Source organism: Crocodylus siamensis, chromosome 11 (assembly GCF_052110815.1).
Source record: "Crocodylus siamensis isolate JL-2025a chromosome 11, ASM5211081v1, whole genome shotgun sequence".
NCBI lineage: Eukaryota > Metazoa > Chordata > Crocodylia > Crocodylidae > Crocodylus > Crocodylus siamensis.
In genome coordinates this window covers 43,431,473-43,451,435 of record NC_143405.1, presented here as the reverse complement: position 1 = coordinate 43,451,435, position 19,963 = coordinate 43,431,473, and the positions used below count along the sequence as shown (strand labels likewise).

The following is a 19,963-nucleotide window of genomic DNA, read 5'->3' as shown; positions in this document are numbered from 1 at the left end:
TTCTGGAACAAATGTTCTTCCTTTCCTAAAAACAAAAAAGGCGATAACAGTTTTCAAAACAAAATGTGTTGCTGAGCAAGCAACTGTTATGATTTACCCCTGACTTTCTTTTCAAGGATGCTTTGTTTAAACAATTTTAGGTATAAAAAGGTATGTTAACTTGTGGGGGGGGGGTTCTGTTAGATCTCCTCCCTATGATTCTATGGTATAGTTGCCAATAAACTCAGACTGAGTCTGTGAATTCTAATACCAAGCACAATGCGAAGTTTGATTTCTTCCACACAGACTTCTCCTTGCTCACTGCTCAAGGGACAGGAGTGTTGCTAGACCCCAACCCCCAGCTACCCCTCTGAGGCAAAAGTGGGGGGCAGGTTGCAGTGCATGCATCTGTTGATGATACTGAGCTTTTCAAACTCCCTCTCCATGCTTCTTCACACTGTCTGCATCAAACCTGTCAGGTGAGGGAGCCAGCAGGGGGATGATAATGTTTATCAGCCCATCAACGAAACAAAAGCCACTCTCATTAATTCAACCTCTTCTTAAACAGCTTTTTCCAAGGAAGAAATGGAGGGGCATTACCAGCTGACCTGTTCATGAGTTCCAAAAAGCCCTAAGTGGACACTGTTCTGTCTGCCTGTCCCAGTGAGACTGGGGACACAGACATAGACACCTCTCAGCATTAGCTAGCATACCACATGCCTAGGGTCCATGGGGCTGGGGTCCATGCTGTAGGAGATAGGAGGGAGGGGGGATCCCTGCTTGAGCAGTGAGGAGTGAAGGGGCGTAGGGCAGAGGGAAGCCAAGCAGACAATGCTGTACCTGCAGTCTCTGTCGGAGTTCCAGCCAGGGAGCAGAGGGGTGGAGCAAACAGTCCATCCCATCCCATCCCAGTGCAGGACTGCAAAGCACCTGGGAGGCTGGGGAACTCTGGTTTAACTTAAACCAGGAAGAGGTCTTGGAGAGACATTGCCCAAACCCAAATCAGTTAAGTCTAATACTACATTCAACCAGATTTATCTTAAACCAGTTTTAGGCATTTTGAAACTGGTTTATGTGTACTGAACTTATGGTCTGTTACAGGTTTAAACCAGTTTCTGATCACTTAAACCACTGTATGTGTAATATCTGTCCCTAGCCAAAAGGTTAGAAACTATTGTTCTAGACACTTATATGATTTATGAGCCTCACAAAATCAAACTTATTTATCTTCACAACAGGCCTGTAAAGTAGGGAATATTGTCCCAAATTTACAGATGGGGAATTGAGGCTCACATAAATTAACTGATTGCCTGAGGTTACATAGACAATCAATGATCTCAAGAACTAGAAACTAAACCCAATCTTTTCAGTGTGTCACGGATGGCCCCGCGAGCGGCCGTGAGCTCGCGAGCGCCCCCTTGCCGTGCCAATTAGGGTGGTCTGACACCCTCTACTCGCCCGCCACATCTTTGCTGTTGAGGTTCAGAATGGGAGGCTGCCTACTTATACCTAACGGCACCTTGATGGTATCACCTCCGCTCCAAAGTGGGGGTACTCTCGCCCCAGCCTTATGGGCAAATGCGTGCCTCCAAAACCACCCCTTTAGCACGCCCCAAGCCTCGCAGCTGTCCCGGGGGACGTTGTCTGGTCCCCTGCCCCTCTGGTGCTCTCCCTCTGGCACCCTGGGCTCGTCACCCACCTGGCACCCCTGGGCCGGGCTCTCACCCACCGGCCTATTCCTGACGCCCTTGGGTCTCCCTAGCTCCTCTCACCCCTCTCGGGGTCTCCGCCGCGCCCTCTGCGCTTGCGGCCCCACTCAGGGTCTCTGCCGCATCCTCTGCGCTTGCGGATTTCCCGTGTTTGGGGCTCAGGTGGCCGTAGCCGTGCCTGGCCCCCTTGACCCTTTCCTGGGTCGTTTCTGTTCTGCGCCCTCTCCGGGCCTCGCCCTCTCTGGGGTTGTATCGCGCTCTCAGCGCTGCGCCCTCTCCGGGCCTCGCCCTCTCTGGGCCTGTACCGCGCTCTCCGCGCTGCGCCCTCTCCGGGCCTCGCCCTCTCTGGGGCCTGTACCGCGCTCTCCGCGCTGTGCCTTCTCCGGGCCACGCCCTCTCTGGGGCCTGTACCGCGCTCTCCGCGCTGCGCGCCTCCCGCGCTTGGGGCTCAGGTGGCCGTAGCCGTGCCTGGCCCCCTTGATCCTATCCTGGGTCTTTTGCCCCACTGGGCAAGGTGCCGTCCTTACGGGCCGGGGTCCAACCCCGTGCTCCGTGCCACTCCGGCACAAACCGTTGTGCCCCCCTGGCACTGTGCCCCTACTGGGCACCCGGAGCCCCCAAACTGCTGGGGAGCCCCGCTGAGGCCTCCTCGCTCCCCTACAGCCTCACCCGGTCCTCCGGTTAACTATAACTCAAACCAAGCCCGAACGGCTGTAACAAAACCAACAGAGAGCCTACCCGCTCGTAAAGCCAACTCTCAGCCCCTCTCGGGCTCCCAGCCCTACCTCTTATCAGGGTGTTCTTGTCCCTAGCATCATTGCAGCCGGTCAGTAAGGTAAGGCTGCAACCCCCGACTCTGGCCACTCAGCTCAGCCACAGAGCTCCTGCTCCTGTGGCATCCAGAAGGGTACTGCTAGCCCGGCTTTGGCCTAGCTGTTTATAAGGGCCTGGCCCTGCCCCCTCCTGGCCACATGATCTGCCTGGTTGCCCTAGCAACCCCCATCTGTGTTGCTCCAGGGTGCTTCAGCAGCCCTATTCCTCCTGCTAGTAGCAGGCACCCTGGTGCCCTGTTACACCTCTCCCCTTCCTGGGGCATCTCCTTAGGAGTGGGGCGCGGGAGTGCCCCGCGACACAGTGTCTTTCCTATGATATTACAATTACTCTCCTGAACCATATCTTTGAACTTCTCATTGTTAGAAACCTGACTTCTTTCCCTAATCCTCTCAGAACAAGGCTATTCTCTGCTGTGAAGGATCAGTGCCAAGATATAGCTGCCACAAACATGCTAGCTACCTAGATGTCCCTGAGTATCTTTGTCTCCCTAGTTTCCTATATTGTTTCTCTCCTGATTCTCTTTATGCAGGATACTCTGATTCTTCTGTTGTTTCTGACCTCATCCATGTATAGTTTCTTCTTCTCTCATTGTAGAAACGCTTGTTAATCATTGCCTTGAGTTCTCCACCCATTTGTACTATTGAATTTATCAAAAATAACAGCTCAGAAAAGAGCATTTTTTCAATTCTTTCTGTTAACTAAGAAAAAAGTGGGAGCTAAACTGCAATAATACACCACCTGTTTCATTCAGGGGTAGATTACAGTAGTTCAGCTTCACTTACTGTGGGATAGGAGCAGACAGAATGTAACCTGCGAAAAGCAAAACACCACTGTAATTGCTTCCAAAGCCTTAGTTTATAAAGCAGCTTAAAGTTTGCTCTATTAAGATTGTTAACATCAGAACTGATTTTTTTAAGAGAGACTTCTGAATAAGGAGCTTGTGGAAAGGAAAATGCGTAAGTACATTTTGACTACATGTCACATTTAAATACTGCAAAAAATCTGAAGATGGTATCTCAGAAATTATCTAATCCCCAATGGAATCTAGAGGGAAATGTACAAGCTTTAGGCCTACTAAAGAACAACAATAAAACTATTGTGCAATCACTATGAGAAAGCAGAGCGGTATCTTACCTTCTTCTATAGTTACATTCCCTCTGAAAAAATATTTGCCATGTCCTCTGGAGAGAGCCACACCTAAACTGTGCAGAGAAATAGAGCAGACCTTGAAATCTGAAGTGCAAACAATTGTAGAAACTAAACGCTATTTTTCCTGTCTAACATTTCCAGTTCACATGCAGTGAACAACTTTAATAGCTGAGTTTTTTTTAAAAGCTCACCGATTATATTTATTAAATTAGCTACTTGAATGCTATTTGGGGCTTGATGTTCCAGTAGCAACTGTCAACATTTATGTGCTTAGAAGTACAGCAAACTATTCATTTTCTGGGAAACTAGCAACCAAACTCCTTTAAATTCACTTTTGTCCAGCAGGTCCCTTCTTCCTCTTAGTCCTTAATGGGCCAAAGACCTTACAATACAAGAGAAGGTTTTTTTTGCAAATCACACTCAGCAGTTAGACCCACACTTTTACAAATAAGACCTAATGGAGCTGCTGAGAGGACAGAAACTTTAGATTCTAATGATTATATCATGATCCCATTTTCCATGTAATCATTGGCAACATATAGGGCGCACACACGGGTGCACATGCACCCCCTGAGGTTGACTATGCACCCATTGGAAGTGCCAGACACAAAACTAGAAGTACTGGTGGAAGTGCACGTCTGGTTTTGCCACTGGTGGTTCTGCGCTCGGCAATTGGTTGGGGTGGGGGTCGATGATCTGGTCCCCGCCCCCAGACTCGGGAGGCACTAGTCACCCATGCATGTAATTTCTCTGCTACTCATATTTTTGCCCAGTTTTCCTCTTTTACATTGATTTAACTTATTTTGAATACATTTTTCAAAAATTAAATACTTTTTTTTCAAATACGATATCTGCTCCCATACACTGTGATGCTATGTGTCATGCACAGGGCACTGAAAATCGCTTTTCTTTTCTGTAAATTTATATAATACCAGTATAGAATACCTTTTGTACATGCATTGACATGTGTTAAGAAAATATCTGGGTTTATAACATCTACAGGATATCAATAGCCCCCCAAAATGCATGACCTACCAGTTGAAGGACATGGTCAAGCATCCAGCCAGTGCATCTGTTGTAGTCAGCAGCATGCTTTGGGAGTGTCATGGGGCGGGGCCGCTGGGGTGGCCGTGATCCCCCTTGCGCCCCCTTACCGTGTCACATGGGCGACCTAGCACCCTCTTGTCTCACCCGCCACATCTTTGCTGTTATGGTAAGGGAGTCTGCCTACGATTCCCTTGTCCACGGTAATATGCTGGCACTATTCCCCGTCCCTTATAGGGTGACTCGGTGCACCCCAGCCTTAAGGGCTATGCATGCCTCCAAACCTCCCCTTTAGCACGCCCCAAGCCTCGCAGCTGTACCAGATGTTCTCATGTCATACACTTGCCTCTCCTGGGCTCCTATTCCCCTCTCACCCTCTCCCGGGCCTATTCGCCCCCCCGGGCTTCTGTTCGGCTCTGTCGAGCTCTTATCATTCAGGCCCCAATCTGCACGACGGCCCCTCTCCAGGCTTATGCCGCGCGCCTGCGCTTCCCGCCCTCTCTGGGGCCTGTGCCGCACTTCCTGTGCTTCTCGCCCTTACTCGGGCTTCTCAAAGTTGGGCTCAGGCGGCCCTTTCCCCACCTGGCCCAGACCTGCCTTCTCAGGCCTAGCTCACGCACCTCCCGCGCTTGTTGCCCCCTCTGGGGTCTATGCCATGCCTCTTGCGCTCGTTGCCCCTTCTGGGGCCGAGGCCTATGCCACGCCTCTTGCACCCGTTGCCCCCTCTGGGGCCTATGCCATGCCTCTCGCGCTCGTTGCCCCCTCTGGGGCCGGGGCCTATGCCACGCCTCTTGCGCCCGTTGCCCCCTCTGGGGCCTATGCCACGCTGCTCGCGCTTGTGCCGCACTTCTCGCGCCGCTCGCGCTTCTCGCACCCAGGGCTCAGGTGGCCCATAGCTGTGCCTGGCCCCTTCAGGGGCCAACTCCGTCCTCAGGGTTGGGGTCTCTGCCCCCTCACACCGCGCCTCACTGGCGCAAACAGCTGTGCCCCACTGGGCACCAGGAACCCCCAGACTATTGGGGAGCTCCCGTGAGGCCTCCTCACACCCCTACAGCCTCACCTGGTCCTCCGATGTAACCTTAACCAAACTAAACCATAAGCCTGCCGGCCGTAACATAACAATAAGCCTCCTGGCTAAAGCATCTATTCTAGGCCCACCTGGCTGTCTCGCAAGGCCTTCTAATCAGGGTCCTCTCAACCCTTGCCATGGTGCATCCCCTTGGGTGGTCAGGGTGCACTGCTCGCCTTTGCTCCACTGGACTCTCCTGCAGAGCTCCTGCACCTCAGGCTGCCGGACAGGAACTGCTAGGTAGGCTTTGGCCTAGCTGTTTATAAGGGCCTAGCCCTGCCCCTTTTGGTCATGTGACCAGCCTGGTTGCCCCAGCAACCCACATTTGTGCAGCTTCAGGGAGCTTCAGCAGCCCTATTCCTACTGCTAGTAGCAGGCACCCTGGTGCCCTGCTACAGGGAGATGCCATGCAAGTCTTTGAAAAACCAGTGTTGTGTGCTTTGTGAAGCACATTCTCCTTCTCCATCAATGAATCATCCAGGGCTTGTCAGCAGATAGCCTTGCCTACCACCCTCTCCTACCCCATTAGACACCTACCATACCCATGCTATGAGAGGCTTCAATTTGCCCTCTTGCAGGCTTTATTAATTTTTTTCTCAGTTGTTTTAGCAAAAAGTAGTCTCATTGCATGAAATATATAGTCCAAAATGTGAACCATATTACATGGATAACGGTTGACATAATCACCAAAGGCTATTGAATTTTATCATCTAGCTATAAATTTAAAAAAGCATAAGTATGTGCAGACATCTTGTGCACATAAAATTAGAAGTTTTAGTTTGCATTCTGTTTGCATTTTATCCATCCACCAGTGTGTTTCCACAAGGTTAATTTCTATTAAATAGTTCCACTGAAGAAAATTTCAGTTGAGCATTGCAGTTATCAACCACCTTCCATGAATGCAAGGTACAATTAATATTCTTTTATTAATAGATTATTTCTAACTCAAACACAGTTTATGACTTTTTGCCATGGTTTGGTAAAAGATATGCCAAAATAATATGGCTGACTTACTTAGTTTTAGTTGTACAAATACACTGAAGATAGTTCAGAGAAAGAAAATATCAAAACCTCAATTGGAAGTGAAATACTACCTCCATTTATATTGCATTTTTGTTGTGGAAAAAAAATCAAAACGGGGCTCAATATGTAGTTAGTTAAATGGATTATAGTATTTATAGCTCTCCAAGTACTTGCAAAAACCTCTTGTTCAATGTAAACCTCAAATGAATATTTTTTTAATGAAACGTAAGCCATGACAAACACAGTGAGTTTGCCTAAGTGAGCTTGCACAAACTTTCCATCCAGGGAAAAACTGAAAGGAATGCTGGAAAGCCCCTTTTCCATGCTATTTTCAGCATTGTCCAGGGATACTTCATTGTCAATTCCTTCTGATGAGTTTTTAATGAGCTCACAAAGTTTTTACAAATGCATATCCAATCAGTCTGATGAAATCTTCATTTTTTATGGTCAGCTTTACCTGAAAGGAGTACCCTTGATGTCTGTATAATAGTAGTCATTTGTCATCACCAATACCCGCTTCTAGATTCAGAAAATCAGAGCAAGAGAGAAGAAAACACCATGGTTAGTTAGGTATGAGAAACTTGTGAAAAGGTAAGTAGTTAGTCTATGGTTCCTCTCTAAACGTGCAGATAAAGGCGCAATGGGATCTCATGCACAATCCACACAATCACACCTCCTGCCATGCCAAACATGAATGGCATGAGGTATAATTGTGGGATCATGCATTAAATCCCATTGTGCCTTATTGCCAGTGCAGGGGAAGCCTGACCACAGGCTCCCCCTGTACCAGCAAGAAGCAAGCTCTCGCAGGTGGGAGCCCCCTTAGTTGCCTATGTAACTGGTCTTAAGGTAACTGCACAATTAACTAATTAATTGCACAATGCCTAAAATGTGTAGAGGAGGCCATAGATAACATTAATAGCAAAATACTGGGCATGTCTAGATGAGACGCTGATTGTGCAGTAACTGAAAAATACTGCGCAGTAGAGAGTCACAGTACAGACAGTGCTAATACATTACTGTACAGTATCAGGCTACTGCATAGTAGCATCACCTAAAAGACATTGCTGGTGCTACTGCACAGTAACTCTGGTTACTGCGCATTTATTTAGTACTTGCTAATACAAGTACCAAATAAATGTGCAGGAATGACTGCATAGTAGTATCTCATGTATATGCACCCACTGTGTGCATATCTAGTTCAAGGTTATTAAAGATTTTAAAAACATATTTAAAAAAACAACAACTTATCTTTTCCAAACAGCCTCAAAGTTATTTAAATAACCATTTGCTTTACAACTACAGCTGGAAGTATATTTTATGCACTGTACCCCTTTTTCCACAGTTTTCTTCACCTCCATGGAAAATTTTCCTGTTTTCCGATTCACCATTGCATTTCGAAGCTGAAAAGAAGAAAATCTGCATTAGAACCTTGATTTGAATACAATAATACTTTTTTCATTACAAATGTTCCAAATATTTTTATTTGGTCAAGAACACTTTTTTTGTGTGTTCACATAGTTAAAAACACTTGGTTTATAGTTACTGCTGCATTTTAAATGTATTATGATAGGGAATTCTTCTAGGGAGAAACAAAAAGAATTTCAAGCAATGCCAACAGGCCCCACAATAACAAACCAACAAAGAATAACAGTAGCTATATTTTGTTTCCATTTCAATTTGGTGCTTTAACCCACGGGCTGCGCCTTAAATCCAGCATTTGGGACTCCACAGAATGTGACTGCCTGGCACTGACAGCTTATGGTATTCTGTGGGTAGTTTACTGTACTGTGTTTATTCAAGTCCTCCTATCTGAGACTCTACCTCCTTCCTCATCCCATCAGCTAAACTGAGCAGAGGTGTCTTGAGTTGAGTCCAATGGCAAGGCATTCTCTTTAAAGAAGCCTTAGCCTTGGAATTTATTTTTTCTTGTTCCTACAAATCCCTAATATATTGAACTTGCTATTGCAAAGACTTGCTATTATGCAGTGAAATGAACAATGTCAGTGTGCATGTTTTATTTGGTTTTGTCAGGGTACAGCTACTGACCAATTTGTTGGGCCACTGCATTTTTAATTCGTGACACAGGCACCCAAAACTTAGGACCAATATTTTTTATGATATAAAATTATAAAATTCAATGGCTATGATTGTGGGATTTTGTAATAAGCAACAACTATAAATCAGTCATCAACTTATTTCTCATTACAGCTGAAACATCCCACTAACGAATCCTTGCCCACTCTGCAGGAGAAAACCTTATTTTCAGATACACTATTTTATTTTTGCTGGCAAAGAAACTTCTTTCACCAAAATATACTTGGTAGGATAAAAAGGAAAACAGAAGAAAAATGTGCTGAACAGTGCTGATGAAATGAGCATGTTGATATCTCTAAAATCACTACTATTTACAATATTTGGATACCACAGAGTTGTACATTGTGTTCTAGCAACATACATAGCTCCCTTCTCTAATACTGCAGGATATATATGACAGATTGGGCAATGCAGAGAGATTTCAATGACAATTTGCCTATCAAGGCACTATGCTGACTTTTCTAGTTAGCTGGTGTGAGTGGAGCCTGCCAAAGCCTGGCAGCGAAAAATCTGTTTTTTTGTTCATGAAAAACCTGAGTATGGCTGACCTATCAAAAACTGAAATGCTTGCAGCTTCTTAAATTTAATTCTGTGCCAGCTATATTGGAATTAACACTCTGATTCCTCTGTCAGGGAGTGTAAAAAAATATATATATATATATGTATGTATGTATGTATGTATATTAGGTGGAGGCATGCATGAAGTAAAACATACATTTTACTGCAGGGTTTTTTTTAACAATACATAATAGGCAATTCTGGAAATATTTTCCCATTTTAACTTCTGTGGTTTTGGAATCGGAGAGCTGGTCCTAATTAACAATATACTTTCTAACATTTGAAGAACTGTTCCATTTATCTTTAACATGTTTTGCATTTTTCCCCCCCTTTTGCTGCCTGCACTTATCTAGGACCCATTCCTCCCACAAGCCTCAGGCAAGTCATAGATTTACTAAAAAGTGCCTCCAAACCCTTACTAGCATTTAAGATCAAGTCTGTATGTGGGATTTAAAATTGTACTTGTCTTTCATTTTTTTTGCTTGCTGTGATTACATTTCTTGGCTTTGTCATCTGGTTTCTCAACTCTTTGACAGCTTCATCATCTCTCTTCAGTATATGCAATAAGTATTGCCTCAGTTGGCTTAGACACCTAAAATATTCATTCTCACTCTTTTATTCTTTTTTGTTTTTCTAAAGCAGCTACATTTTCCAACTACAAATTATGATAAAAGTAGTTTAGGGAGCAACTTAATAAAAATAAAACTGCCAGACAGGATTGAAATTACTTGCCTTCATGATTGTGGAATGTCCAAACAGTTGGAAAAAATCTTATCCCAATAAAATATAGCAAAGGCTTTCTATTCCTAATAAAGTTTGGGTAAGATCAAGATGGCAGTTCCTTTAAACTGAGAAACAAATTGATGAAAGGATTCCTTCAATTAATGTTTGCTGCTAGCCACCAAGGCTACTTACAGATGTTAAAAAACAAAAAAAGTTGTGGCTTTACTTTAAATGTGTCACACCTCCAATGTCAAGCCCAGCACATGCCCAGAAGAGGCATGACATTTGTTGGACCCAGCTCTCCCAATGTATGAAGAGACTGGACGCTTTAGTGGGGTTCTTTCGGTGCTGATTGAATCAGCTATTAGATTAAAAGTTCTAAAAAGCCCACTGAAGCACCCAATCCATAAAGATGTTGTGGAGCTGGGTCAAACTAATATGCTGCTTTTTCCACTAAAGCATGGGTTGTTTGTTTTTTTTTAATGTCTGTAAGGAGCCTAAAATCCTAAACACAGCTCAGAACTTTCTCTTTACTAGCCCAAAGCCCAGAATTATTTTATTCTCTACTTTGCACTCTTTATACATGACAAAATGTTCGCTTTACTGTCTGCCTTTCTGTTCTCCTCCCCACTCTTGGGGGCATTTTGAAAGCTGTGACATCATTAAACCCATGTGCCAATAAGAGATACATTCTCATATGCAGCATCAACCAAAATGTTTTGCGGGAGTAAAATAAGCCAGTCATATCAGCCAATAGCATGATTCATTATTCTAAGCAGCTTTGTGAAGCAGGTAATGTTTTTTCTCCTGAATTTGACTAACTAACATTTCACTGGTCTGGCTTGGAGTATCACAGGAGAACAAAATGCGGCCTGCATGTCAGCAAGTCATTCTGCAAACTTCTAATTCCTGAGTGAAACATTCATAAACCCCATTGAAAATTACTAACATCAAGAGGGGATTCATGTTTTCTCCTAAGGGTGGTGAAATTTATAAATGTTCCTTAGACCTTCTGACCTAAAGGATTAAACATATTGTGGCCACATCTACATGAAACATTGACTGCACAGTCATTACTGCACAGTGGCTTTGCTGAATGGCTTTTAGGAGATGGACTGCGCAGTAGATCATTACTACTATGCAGTAGTGTCACGTCACACTTCATGACATGTGATGCTACTGTGCAGTAGTAACCAGTCAGTGCAGCCATCTCATGTAGATGTGGCCAGTGTGCATGGTCATTTCTTCTTTATTTATTAGATTTGTAAGCTGCTCTTTTCAACAAAGGCTCAGAGACAGAATCACATAAAGCAAGTGGAATGGAATATGAAACAACTGATTAACGAGATCCTCCTCAAGCTGAAAATTGGTGCTCTCTCAGGCCCTTGACACACTTTCTTTTATTGGCACCGTAGGATCTGATCCATGATTTCAACAATTGTTCTTCCGGCCATGCCACACGTACATGGCAGGTGTGACTTTGGGATCAGGGATCAGATCCCAATTGTACCCTTTCTACTTGCCAGTGCAGGCAGAGCCTAGGATCATGATCCTGGACTGCCTGCGCACCAGTAAGTTGGAAGCCAGGAGCCTGCAGCCCCTCCCCCCTGTAACCCAGGGCTGTCCCAGGCACAGTTTTATATTGAGGGCTGTCCTGAGAGAAGCTGACAATCAACTTATTGTCAGCCCTTGCCCCAGAGCAGCTAGGGGCCAGTTTGAGACCTTGGGCTGTCCTGGGGTGTACAATGAACTGATTTTCAGTGCTGTTCTGGGGCAACCCTGGGGGCTGTTCCAAAGCTGGGGCTGTCTTGCAGCCTGTAATTGTCCTGGCCAAGGCCAACAATCAGCTAACTCTCAGCCATTGCCTCAAGACAAACCATGGATTTGTATAGGATGGTTTGGATAGAAACAATCCTGTCTCAGGCAGGGGGTTGGACTAGATAAGCTCTGGAGGTATCTTCCAGCTTTATTTTGTATGATTCTATCATGTTGGCAAAACAGCTGATGAATTGTATACAGATTAGATGGTCTGGCTGTATGGAATGGCAACAAACTGAATGCACAGACAGCGTTCATAGATGAACACAGTTTGCCAATTCTATCTGGAGTTTTGGTTTCACTGGGTATTTGGATAAACCCTAGATTCCAAACTAAACCTAACTGGTTCAACACTTTTTGAACCAAAATCAGCAAACAAATTGTTTAAAAAAACCCATGCAAACATAAACCCAAAGTTTCACTCAACTGTAGTTGTTAAAACTGAAATGAGATTACAAAGGAGGATTACTAAAGCAACATAAATCAAACTGAGGGAATTATGGAATAAAGCAGGAAATTCTGGGTGAAATCAAATGGGGTCAAAACAGAAGTGAAATACAAAGGAAAGATAGATTCATTAAAGCATACAGGTTGCGTGTTTAGTCTAGTAATAACACGTAAACATCAAGAGTACTTTTTAAAAAAGATCAACTGAAGATGAACAGAATGAAGTAACGTGGTAGAGGATAAGAGAAATGGCCAAGTATAAGAAGTAGAGAGGACTGCATAGATTATGGAAGGCTATTAAGGAATATGAACATATGATTAGGAAATATTTTATGTTGAATGCAATGAAAATTGCACAAGGTCAAACAAGGAACAATAAGAAATGCTTCACATGCACTCGGCAAAAAATCTCAGATATGAAGGCAGTGAGGAATGATAAGGACAATCTATCAACAGGGAGAATCGATGTTGCTAAAAGCAAAAAGAAATGGTTTCATTATTTGCAAAGGCAGAGGTGGATGGATGGCAAAAACAGATATATATTTTGCAAGGGAGAAGGAAAATACAGAGTTATGTCAGAACATGGATCAAGAAATTAGAATATCTGATGACTGACAAAACTCCTGGGACAGTTGTACGTGATCCATCCCGGATTTTGGAAGGACATGACAAAGTAAATATGGGAACCTTCTTCAGTGGATATATTCAAAACTTCTCTGGAAAAGTAGAGGTATGAGGGACTCAAGAGAAGTTAATGCAGTACTGATATTTGAGAAGGGATCTAGGAAAGATCTATGAAAAATACAGACATGCAGGCATGACTTTGCCCTGTGTGGGGAAGTTATGGAAAAAACTACATAACAGGGACAGAAGGGGAACACCTGGAAAGTTATGATTTAATTAAGGACAGTCAGCATGGACTCACACTAAATGAATCATGCCTAACAAATCAGTTTTACTGAGGAAGCAACAGAAAGACCAGGCAAAGGTTAAACTATGAACAGAGCCAGCCTTAGGGAAAATAGTGGCCTGGGAGAACTTGAATTTTGGCACCCTCCCCACCTCAAGTCACTGGGACTGCTGCAGGCAGAGGCAGGTGGGAAGGCAGAGCAGGGTGGGAAGGGGCAGGGGAGCTCAGTTGTCCAGGCATATGACCCCATCCCTAGCCACCACACTGCAGCCACCCAGCAGCTGTCAGCCCAGCCTGATGTTGCCAGAATCCCCATATGGAGTCACTGCTGAGGCTGGGAGCACTCACAACACCTCTGGCACAACTGTGTAACCAGTCCCAGCTAGGTGGGATGGTGGGGAAAGAAGAGGGGGAGCATGGCTGCCCAGGCAGATGGCTCCATCCCCAGCTCTGTCCCCAGTGCTTAGGGTGTCTCCCTGGCCCCATTACAAGAGGCAGGACATGTGCTCCTGTAGCTACCTGCACTGTCCAACCCAGCTCCTCCTGAGCTGTGGCTGGAGGCAGGGAGGCAAGATAGAGCAGGACAGGGGAAAGATGCTGCTGCTGCTGCATGTGTGTGGGTGGGTGGTTCCCCTGTGACACCCTTCCTGGCACCTCCCTGACAATGGCACTGTGGGTGGTTGCCCACGTTGCCCACCCCTAAGGTCAGCTCTGGCTTTGGATATAAGGAAAGCTTTTGATATGCTGCTACAGAAAAGATTAAGTTTACAAGATGAAAAAGGAGACAGAGGGTGATCTACAAAATAGATATGGAACTGGGATGCGGGTGGTATTTGGGTGGATCTTGGGCCTGCCAACTGCTGTGGATACCAGGAGCTGATTCATGAAGTCACACACACCTGAACTTGGGTGTTAGGAGCAAATCACCAAAAGGGGGAATCTATTTTAGCTTCCATAGTGTGAACGCAGACCCAAGGGTCCCAGGGGTAGAGGAAGTGGTTGTGGTTATTATTTTGGTTTGCGCTTTTTTATTTTGAAGTGCAGCATTGCATCAAGAGAGGTCTCATAAAATGTGGAATAGTCAAACTTCTGTCCCAATTTCTGAGTTCCATTGGACATCTGGACCAGCCCTAAACGTTATACTCCTCTCTAGTGATCAACACAATGCTGCAGAGATTCACAACAGGATACATGGAGTATGCAAGCTGGGTGATGAGTTTTGCAGATGATACAAAGTGCATGTTTGTGTGTGTGTGTGTGTGTGTCTGTCTGTCTGTCTAAGAGAGAGAAAATATCAGTACAAAACAGGAGAGTAATAAAATTCTGAATGAGGTAAAAGGAGCTATTGTCTTTCTGTTTCTGTGAGAAGTCAGGTGGCCTCTTTGCTGACTACTTGCACAGTTTCCAGGTACAGTAGTGGGATACAGCAGAGTCTTCTGACAGGGCTTTAAAACAAATCACTTACCACATCATCTCTGTCTTCCCACTCAACCTCTGAAAGATCAACACTGCTGTAGTTGGGTTTTCTTCGCTTCTTTCCCTCTTCATACTAGCATTTAAAATAAAAGATTATTGAAATGTTAGGCAGGATCAGGTTGCACTTGTGTGACGATTCTATGTCAGATGATATTAAGAGTTGCTGAACTGATGTTGGTTATATGGAATTAACATTCTCAGTGTGTGGTTTAATTAATAATAAAGTGAAGCACAAATCTAGTCAAACACTTTCAGTGAAAAGAAAAAAAACTGTTTAGTACATGTTTATATGCAAGACTCCTTTGCTATGATGTATATCTTTCCTTCATAGAGAATTCTCCTTTCTTCGTATAACTCTAGAATCACACCCCTTTCAAAAGTGTGGAAAAAGCAAAAAGCACAAGTCACTTAATGTCCTAATAAATTAATTTGTCCTCTTTCCCACATTTTATAAGTCAACTCAGCAGTTATACCTTCCACATATGGAAACTACATACGGCCTTAATTTCAAAGTTTATACTAAATGTCCCGAACTAGCTCTTTCAGCTGTACAGGAAGCTATATTTCCTACAATCTTATCAACAAAATGTTTACACTTTTCTTTTTAAATAAGATAAGATGCAAGCTTGGAAGGCTGGGTGTTAATATATGCTGATATTACATTTTATCTACAATTTCATGGGAAACAGAAAGGAACAGACTAATAATGGCAAGTTATAGTTTTTATCACTATGGTCATTGTTACTCTGTAAATCTCACATTTTAAATAAACATTCTGAATGAGAAATGGCTTCAAACTGGGGGCGGGGGGCTTATAATGTAGGAAATTCTGCCCTCTGCTGAACGTTAAAAGTCAGTGACCCCAGCAGTTTAAGAACAAACTTTTCAAGGCATGGAAGAAGACAGAGTGTTTATGCAGGATTTGCAGATAAATAAAGTAATGAATCCACATGCTAAAGTGAACTGATGGCAACATATCTGGAACACACCTACCTTTGGTGACAATATCTGTTTGCTTTAAAAGGCTGAATATTGATAATTCCAAGCTCTTTTACTGTTAATAATGGCTAAAAAGGACAAACCATATCTGTCTATTAAGTATAGCAGTGTAGCAAAACCCCCGGTTTTTTTGTTATTTATTGTAAAATGCATTCCCCTCCCTTCCCCAATTATTTCTGGCTTTTCTTTCTCTCCCTCTCTATTCCCTATAGACAAGTATAAGCAAGTTCAGACTTAGGATAAACTTTAACATTTTTATTTTGGTATTAGTTTTTGGTTTTGGATATCCACTGTTTTATATTGTATTATTATTAGGTTTGTATTGATTTGTATGTTGTATATCGTATTACTATCATTTTTGTATCGATTTTTGTTGTTTCATATAGACATTGTATGGTTTAGACCTGTGTTTGTAAGTAAACCAAAGTCCTACCAAGTTTCCATTTTATATGTCAAGCTTCCATCTTGTGTCCTCTGTCTGAGCATCCCATGTTGCAACTGTATGAGTCACGTACCCCTCCCATGTAAATTGGTTCCCCGATGAATGAGAATGATTGGGAATGATTGAAATGCAATGGTAGCAGGCCTCTACTGAATGGCCTGTAATGACTGGGCCATCACCTCACATTGATTCATCCAGGAGCTACGGACCTCACCCAGGAACGAGACAACTCAGCATTTGAAAGACAAAAGACCCTGTAGAACCAGAAACTCTACCATTGTACCCTACCATTACAGACACCCAGAACTGCACATCCCTGCATGGAGCACACTTGCTCAGTATGCCAGGGGCTGACCCTTGCCTGGGCATGCCTCCTGTCACTAGGGTCACACAAGGTCTGCCTCTATAAAAAGAGGCAGTAAAGACAGACCCAGTGGGATGCCCTCTCCATCTGGACCAGCACCATGCCACACCACCTATCCACCTAGAGGCTCTGCTGGTGACCCCCCTCTGGACAACATCTACTGGACAAGGGCCCCTTTCCAGCCTGGATAGGTAGCTATCACCCCCCACCCCCTTGTCAACCAATGACTTGGACTCTGCTTCTCTTCCCTACCAGGACTCCAACCCTTCCACTGAGTCTCTTTCTCCTGCTGCCAGTGTGTGTGTGTGTGTGTGTGTGTGCGCGCGTGCGTACCAATAACTGCATGGGGCTGTGTCGTGTGCTGTCTGTTTAATAAAACTGTTATTTGTACCCCTAAGTTGTTTTTTGCTTTACTGTGGTTTGGCCCTGCTCCAATCTCTGCTCCTTACACCTCTAACTTCCATCTCATTTCTCCCTCTCCTGCTTCTGGCTCACTGCCACCTACAACACCTGTCCTTAGCTCCTCTCTGGCTCCAAACCCCCTGTTTCTTTGCCACTGTCTTATCCCCACTGCCTTTTCCTTTTCCCCTGAGCAACCAGGTTTTTGCCTCAGTTTATTTCCTGGCTGTCTCCTCCTTGCCACCACTTATCTGCCCCCTCCCCAATATCTCGGCTGTCTGCCTCAGTTTCCAGTCCAAGTCTACCTTAAGTAAACCCAAGCCTCAGTTCTTCAGCCAGCTTCTCTGTAGGCCATCGGTTCTAATCCTGGTTCTGGCAATTTTCACTCCCTACACTCACCTTAACTCTCTCACCTTAACCTTCTGCCCAGGTACCCCAAGCACACACATACACACTGTACCATCCAAGTTTGGAACTCACCTGTGTGTATATGTAGGTGGGTTGTATGCGTGTGAACTGGTGAGAGTGTGTGTGTATATATATATACACGTGGCATTGTGTGCATGATATACAAATTAGTGATCTGGGTCTAACTTTTGGGGTGTATAGTGTATGTGCTTGAATTGGTGATAGGTATGCATGTGCCTAGGATGGTTTGGCTATGCATGTGCCAGAGCTGGTAGAGTGTGTGATTATATGTGCAATTGTGTCACACCCTCCTGTCTAACAGCACAATATTGAGATCCTGAGAGTTGGCCTGATCCCACAGGACAAAAGCAGAAGCATCTGGGACATCCTATATATTTCTGGAATCAAGTTTTTAACTCCCCAGGACAGGCATAAATGCTTGTAATGGCCATTGCACAGACTGCTGCTACAGGAATCTTCAGTTATACCTAGAGGGGTGTAGGGACATGTTAGCACTAAATATAATCCTTAAAGGAGGTTCCTGCCTTCTCTGCTGTTAAAAAAGGCTTCTTTTTCATTGAGGACCAAGCCACTGTAGTGTTAGTTTTAATCTACCACAGAATCAAGGTAAGATTCTGGGCAGTTCTAGCAGAGCAGTTGACATGTGTAAAGACCACCATCCTTTTTACTTTACAGTAAGTGGCACATACCCTAAATGGGGTGTAAAAGACATGGTGTAACTCCTGTACTAGTGCCAATGGAAAATTATATCCTTTCATACATTTAAGCGTCTGCAGGCTACACTGCATAAACCCTTACTAATGACAATGGGAGCTGTGCTCATGTGTTTGAGGACAGATTTGTTCTTCAAACTGGAGGCAACATAACCACTTTCCCCCTCCTATTAGCCCTATGGATTCCATGCCTATTGCTCAAGTAACAAAGAAACAAAGGGAGGTGAAAAAGCTGTTGACGAAACCAGAGCATGATACGTTCAGAAAATAAAATCAAAATGACATTTATAACTGAACAGCATGTGTTAAAAAATGCAGACATTACAGATAGAAACAAAATGTATATTTCAAGTAGTTTCCTAGTGTCAAGTCAGAGAGAAGAGCAGGAGACTTCCTGAGGTTCAATGAGGAACCCACCATGCAGATCTAGGAAATGCTTAGTTACTATAACAATAAACACGCATTAAAAAAAAATTCTATTGACTTTGATAGGGACAGGATCTAACTCTAAATACACAATTGAGAAAACAGTTGTACGTCTGTGGAATTCTGCTTCCATTTGCAGTCCCAAGGAGGACAATGGGAACAGTCACAGGAACTAGATTACCCATATGTGGGATTGGGCCCTAGAAACAAAAAGACTGATAGACTATGAGCTCTTGGTAATCTGGCCACTCTCCTCAATCTTCTTTCTAATTTTACTATTCACATCCTTTTTAATAGATTTATTTTTTGATGTGCAGAAACCAAGGCTGGGAATCCATTTATTTCTTCAAAAATATCTTTAAAAAATCAGTGCAACCATACTTTTCTCTTTTGTACTGAATTGAGCCTATCTTCATTTTTGTATCTATCTGGGACCCAGTGGACATGTCTACATGACATACTATGGTGATGTAGCATTGGCAGGCATGAACCTTGATGCCACCACTACTACACAGTAGTAATGAGTTACTGTGCAGCAGCTCATTGCTACTGTGTAGTAGGGTTGAAACAACCCATGCAGCACTGGGACTGCGCAGTACTGGCAGTTACTGTGAAGTCATTTAGTACTTGCTGCTAAAGCAAGTACTAAATAACTGTGCAGTAATAACTGTGCAGTCAGGCGCACGTAGAGACATGGCCACTGATGACAAAATACAGAATGAGGACTGAAGGCAGAAGCTTGGGCATGATTATTTGTACTATAATATGCTGGAATAAATTAGTAAGAAATGTACAAAAAAGATGGGAAACATTTCAAATAAGCCTGATTTAAAAGCATTCAAGGAAGGCGCAGATTAAAACTGTGAGCTGTTACTCCAGCCAGTACAAAATATATGGTGATATGATGAAGTAGCTCAACACCTGCAAAATAAGTTATACATGCTACAGGTTTTTTTGTTTTGTTTTTTAATAACTGGAATGGGATGCTGAACTCCTTATTATTCACTCTTTAAATTAAAATAGCTTTCTAATTTAAAGAATACACTTAGTGGGGGAAATTAGAAACCATTTCCTCTGGTGATTAGAATTACCTTTATCTTAATCAATGTCATTTTTCTGAAGTTTGACCAAATGATTTTAGTAGCTGATGATTTATGAACAATGTACACTATGCTTGTCTTTAAAATGGAGCCACTTTTTTCAATCACTCAATGTTCAACTATATACATGTGCCTTTATTAAGCTCCATGCTTTGTTCTTTCTTGTACCTGAACAGTCCCCTTTGGTTTAGGAAGCCTCTGCATTGAACATGACCAAGAACATCTTTCTGAAATCAGACTGAGAGTCAGCCATCT

General features: G+C 43.7%; 1 protein-coding gene across 4 annotated transcripts in view; it reads right to left on the bottom strand.

The window, feature by feature from the left end:
- CACNA2D3 (calcium voltage-gated channel auxiliary subunit alpha2delta 3) overlaps window positions 1–19,963 on the bottom strand; it is an 891,165-nt gene that overhangs the window by 153,930 nt on the left and 717,272 nt on the right. For all 4 annotated transcript variants that reach the window (XR_016438419.1, XM_090021142.1, XM_090021141.1 and 1 more), the window contains 4 exons: window positions 14,826–14,909; window positions 8,139–8,210; window positions 7,265–7,326; window positions 3,657–3,724 (listed from right to left, as the gene is read on the bottom strand). Coding sequence is in view for 3 of the 4 variants with exons in the window: in XM_090021142.1 (XP_089877268.1) it covers window positions 3,657–3,724; window positions 7,265–7,326; window positions 8,139–8,210; window positions 14,826–14,909 (286 nt within the window). In the remaining variant the exon portion in view is untranslated. The remainder of the gene's footprint in view (window positions 1–3,656; window positions 3,725–7,264; window positions 7,327–8,138; window positions 8,211–14,825; window positions 14,910–19,963) is intronic.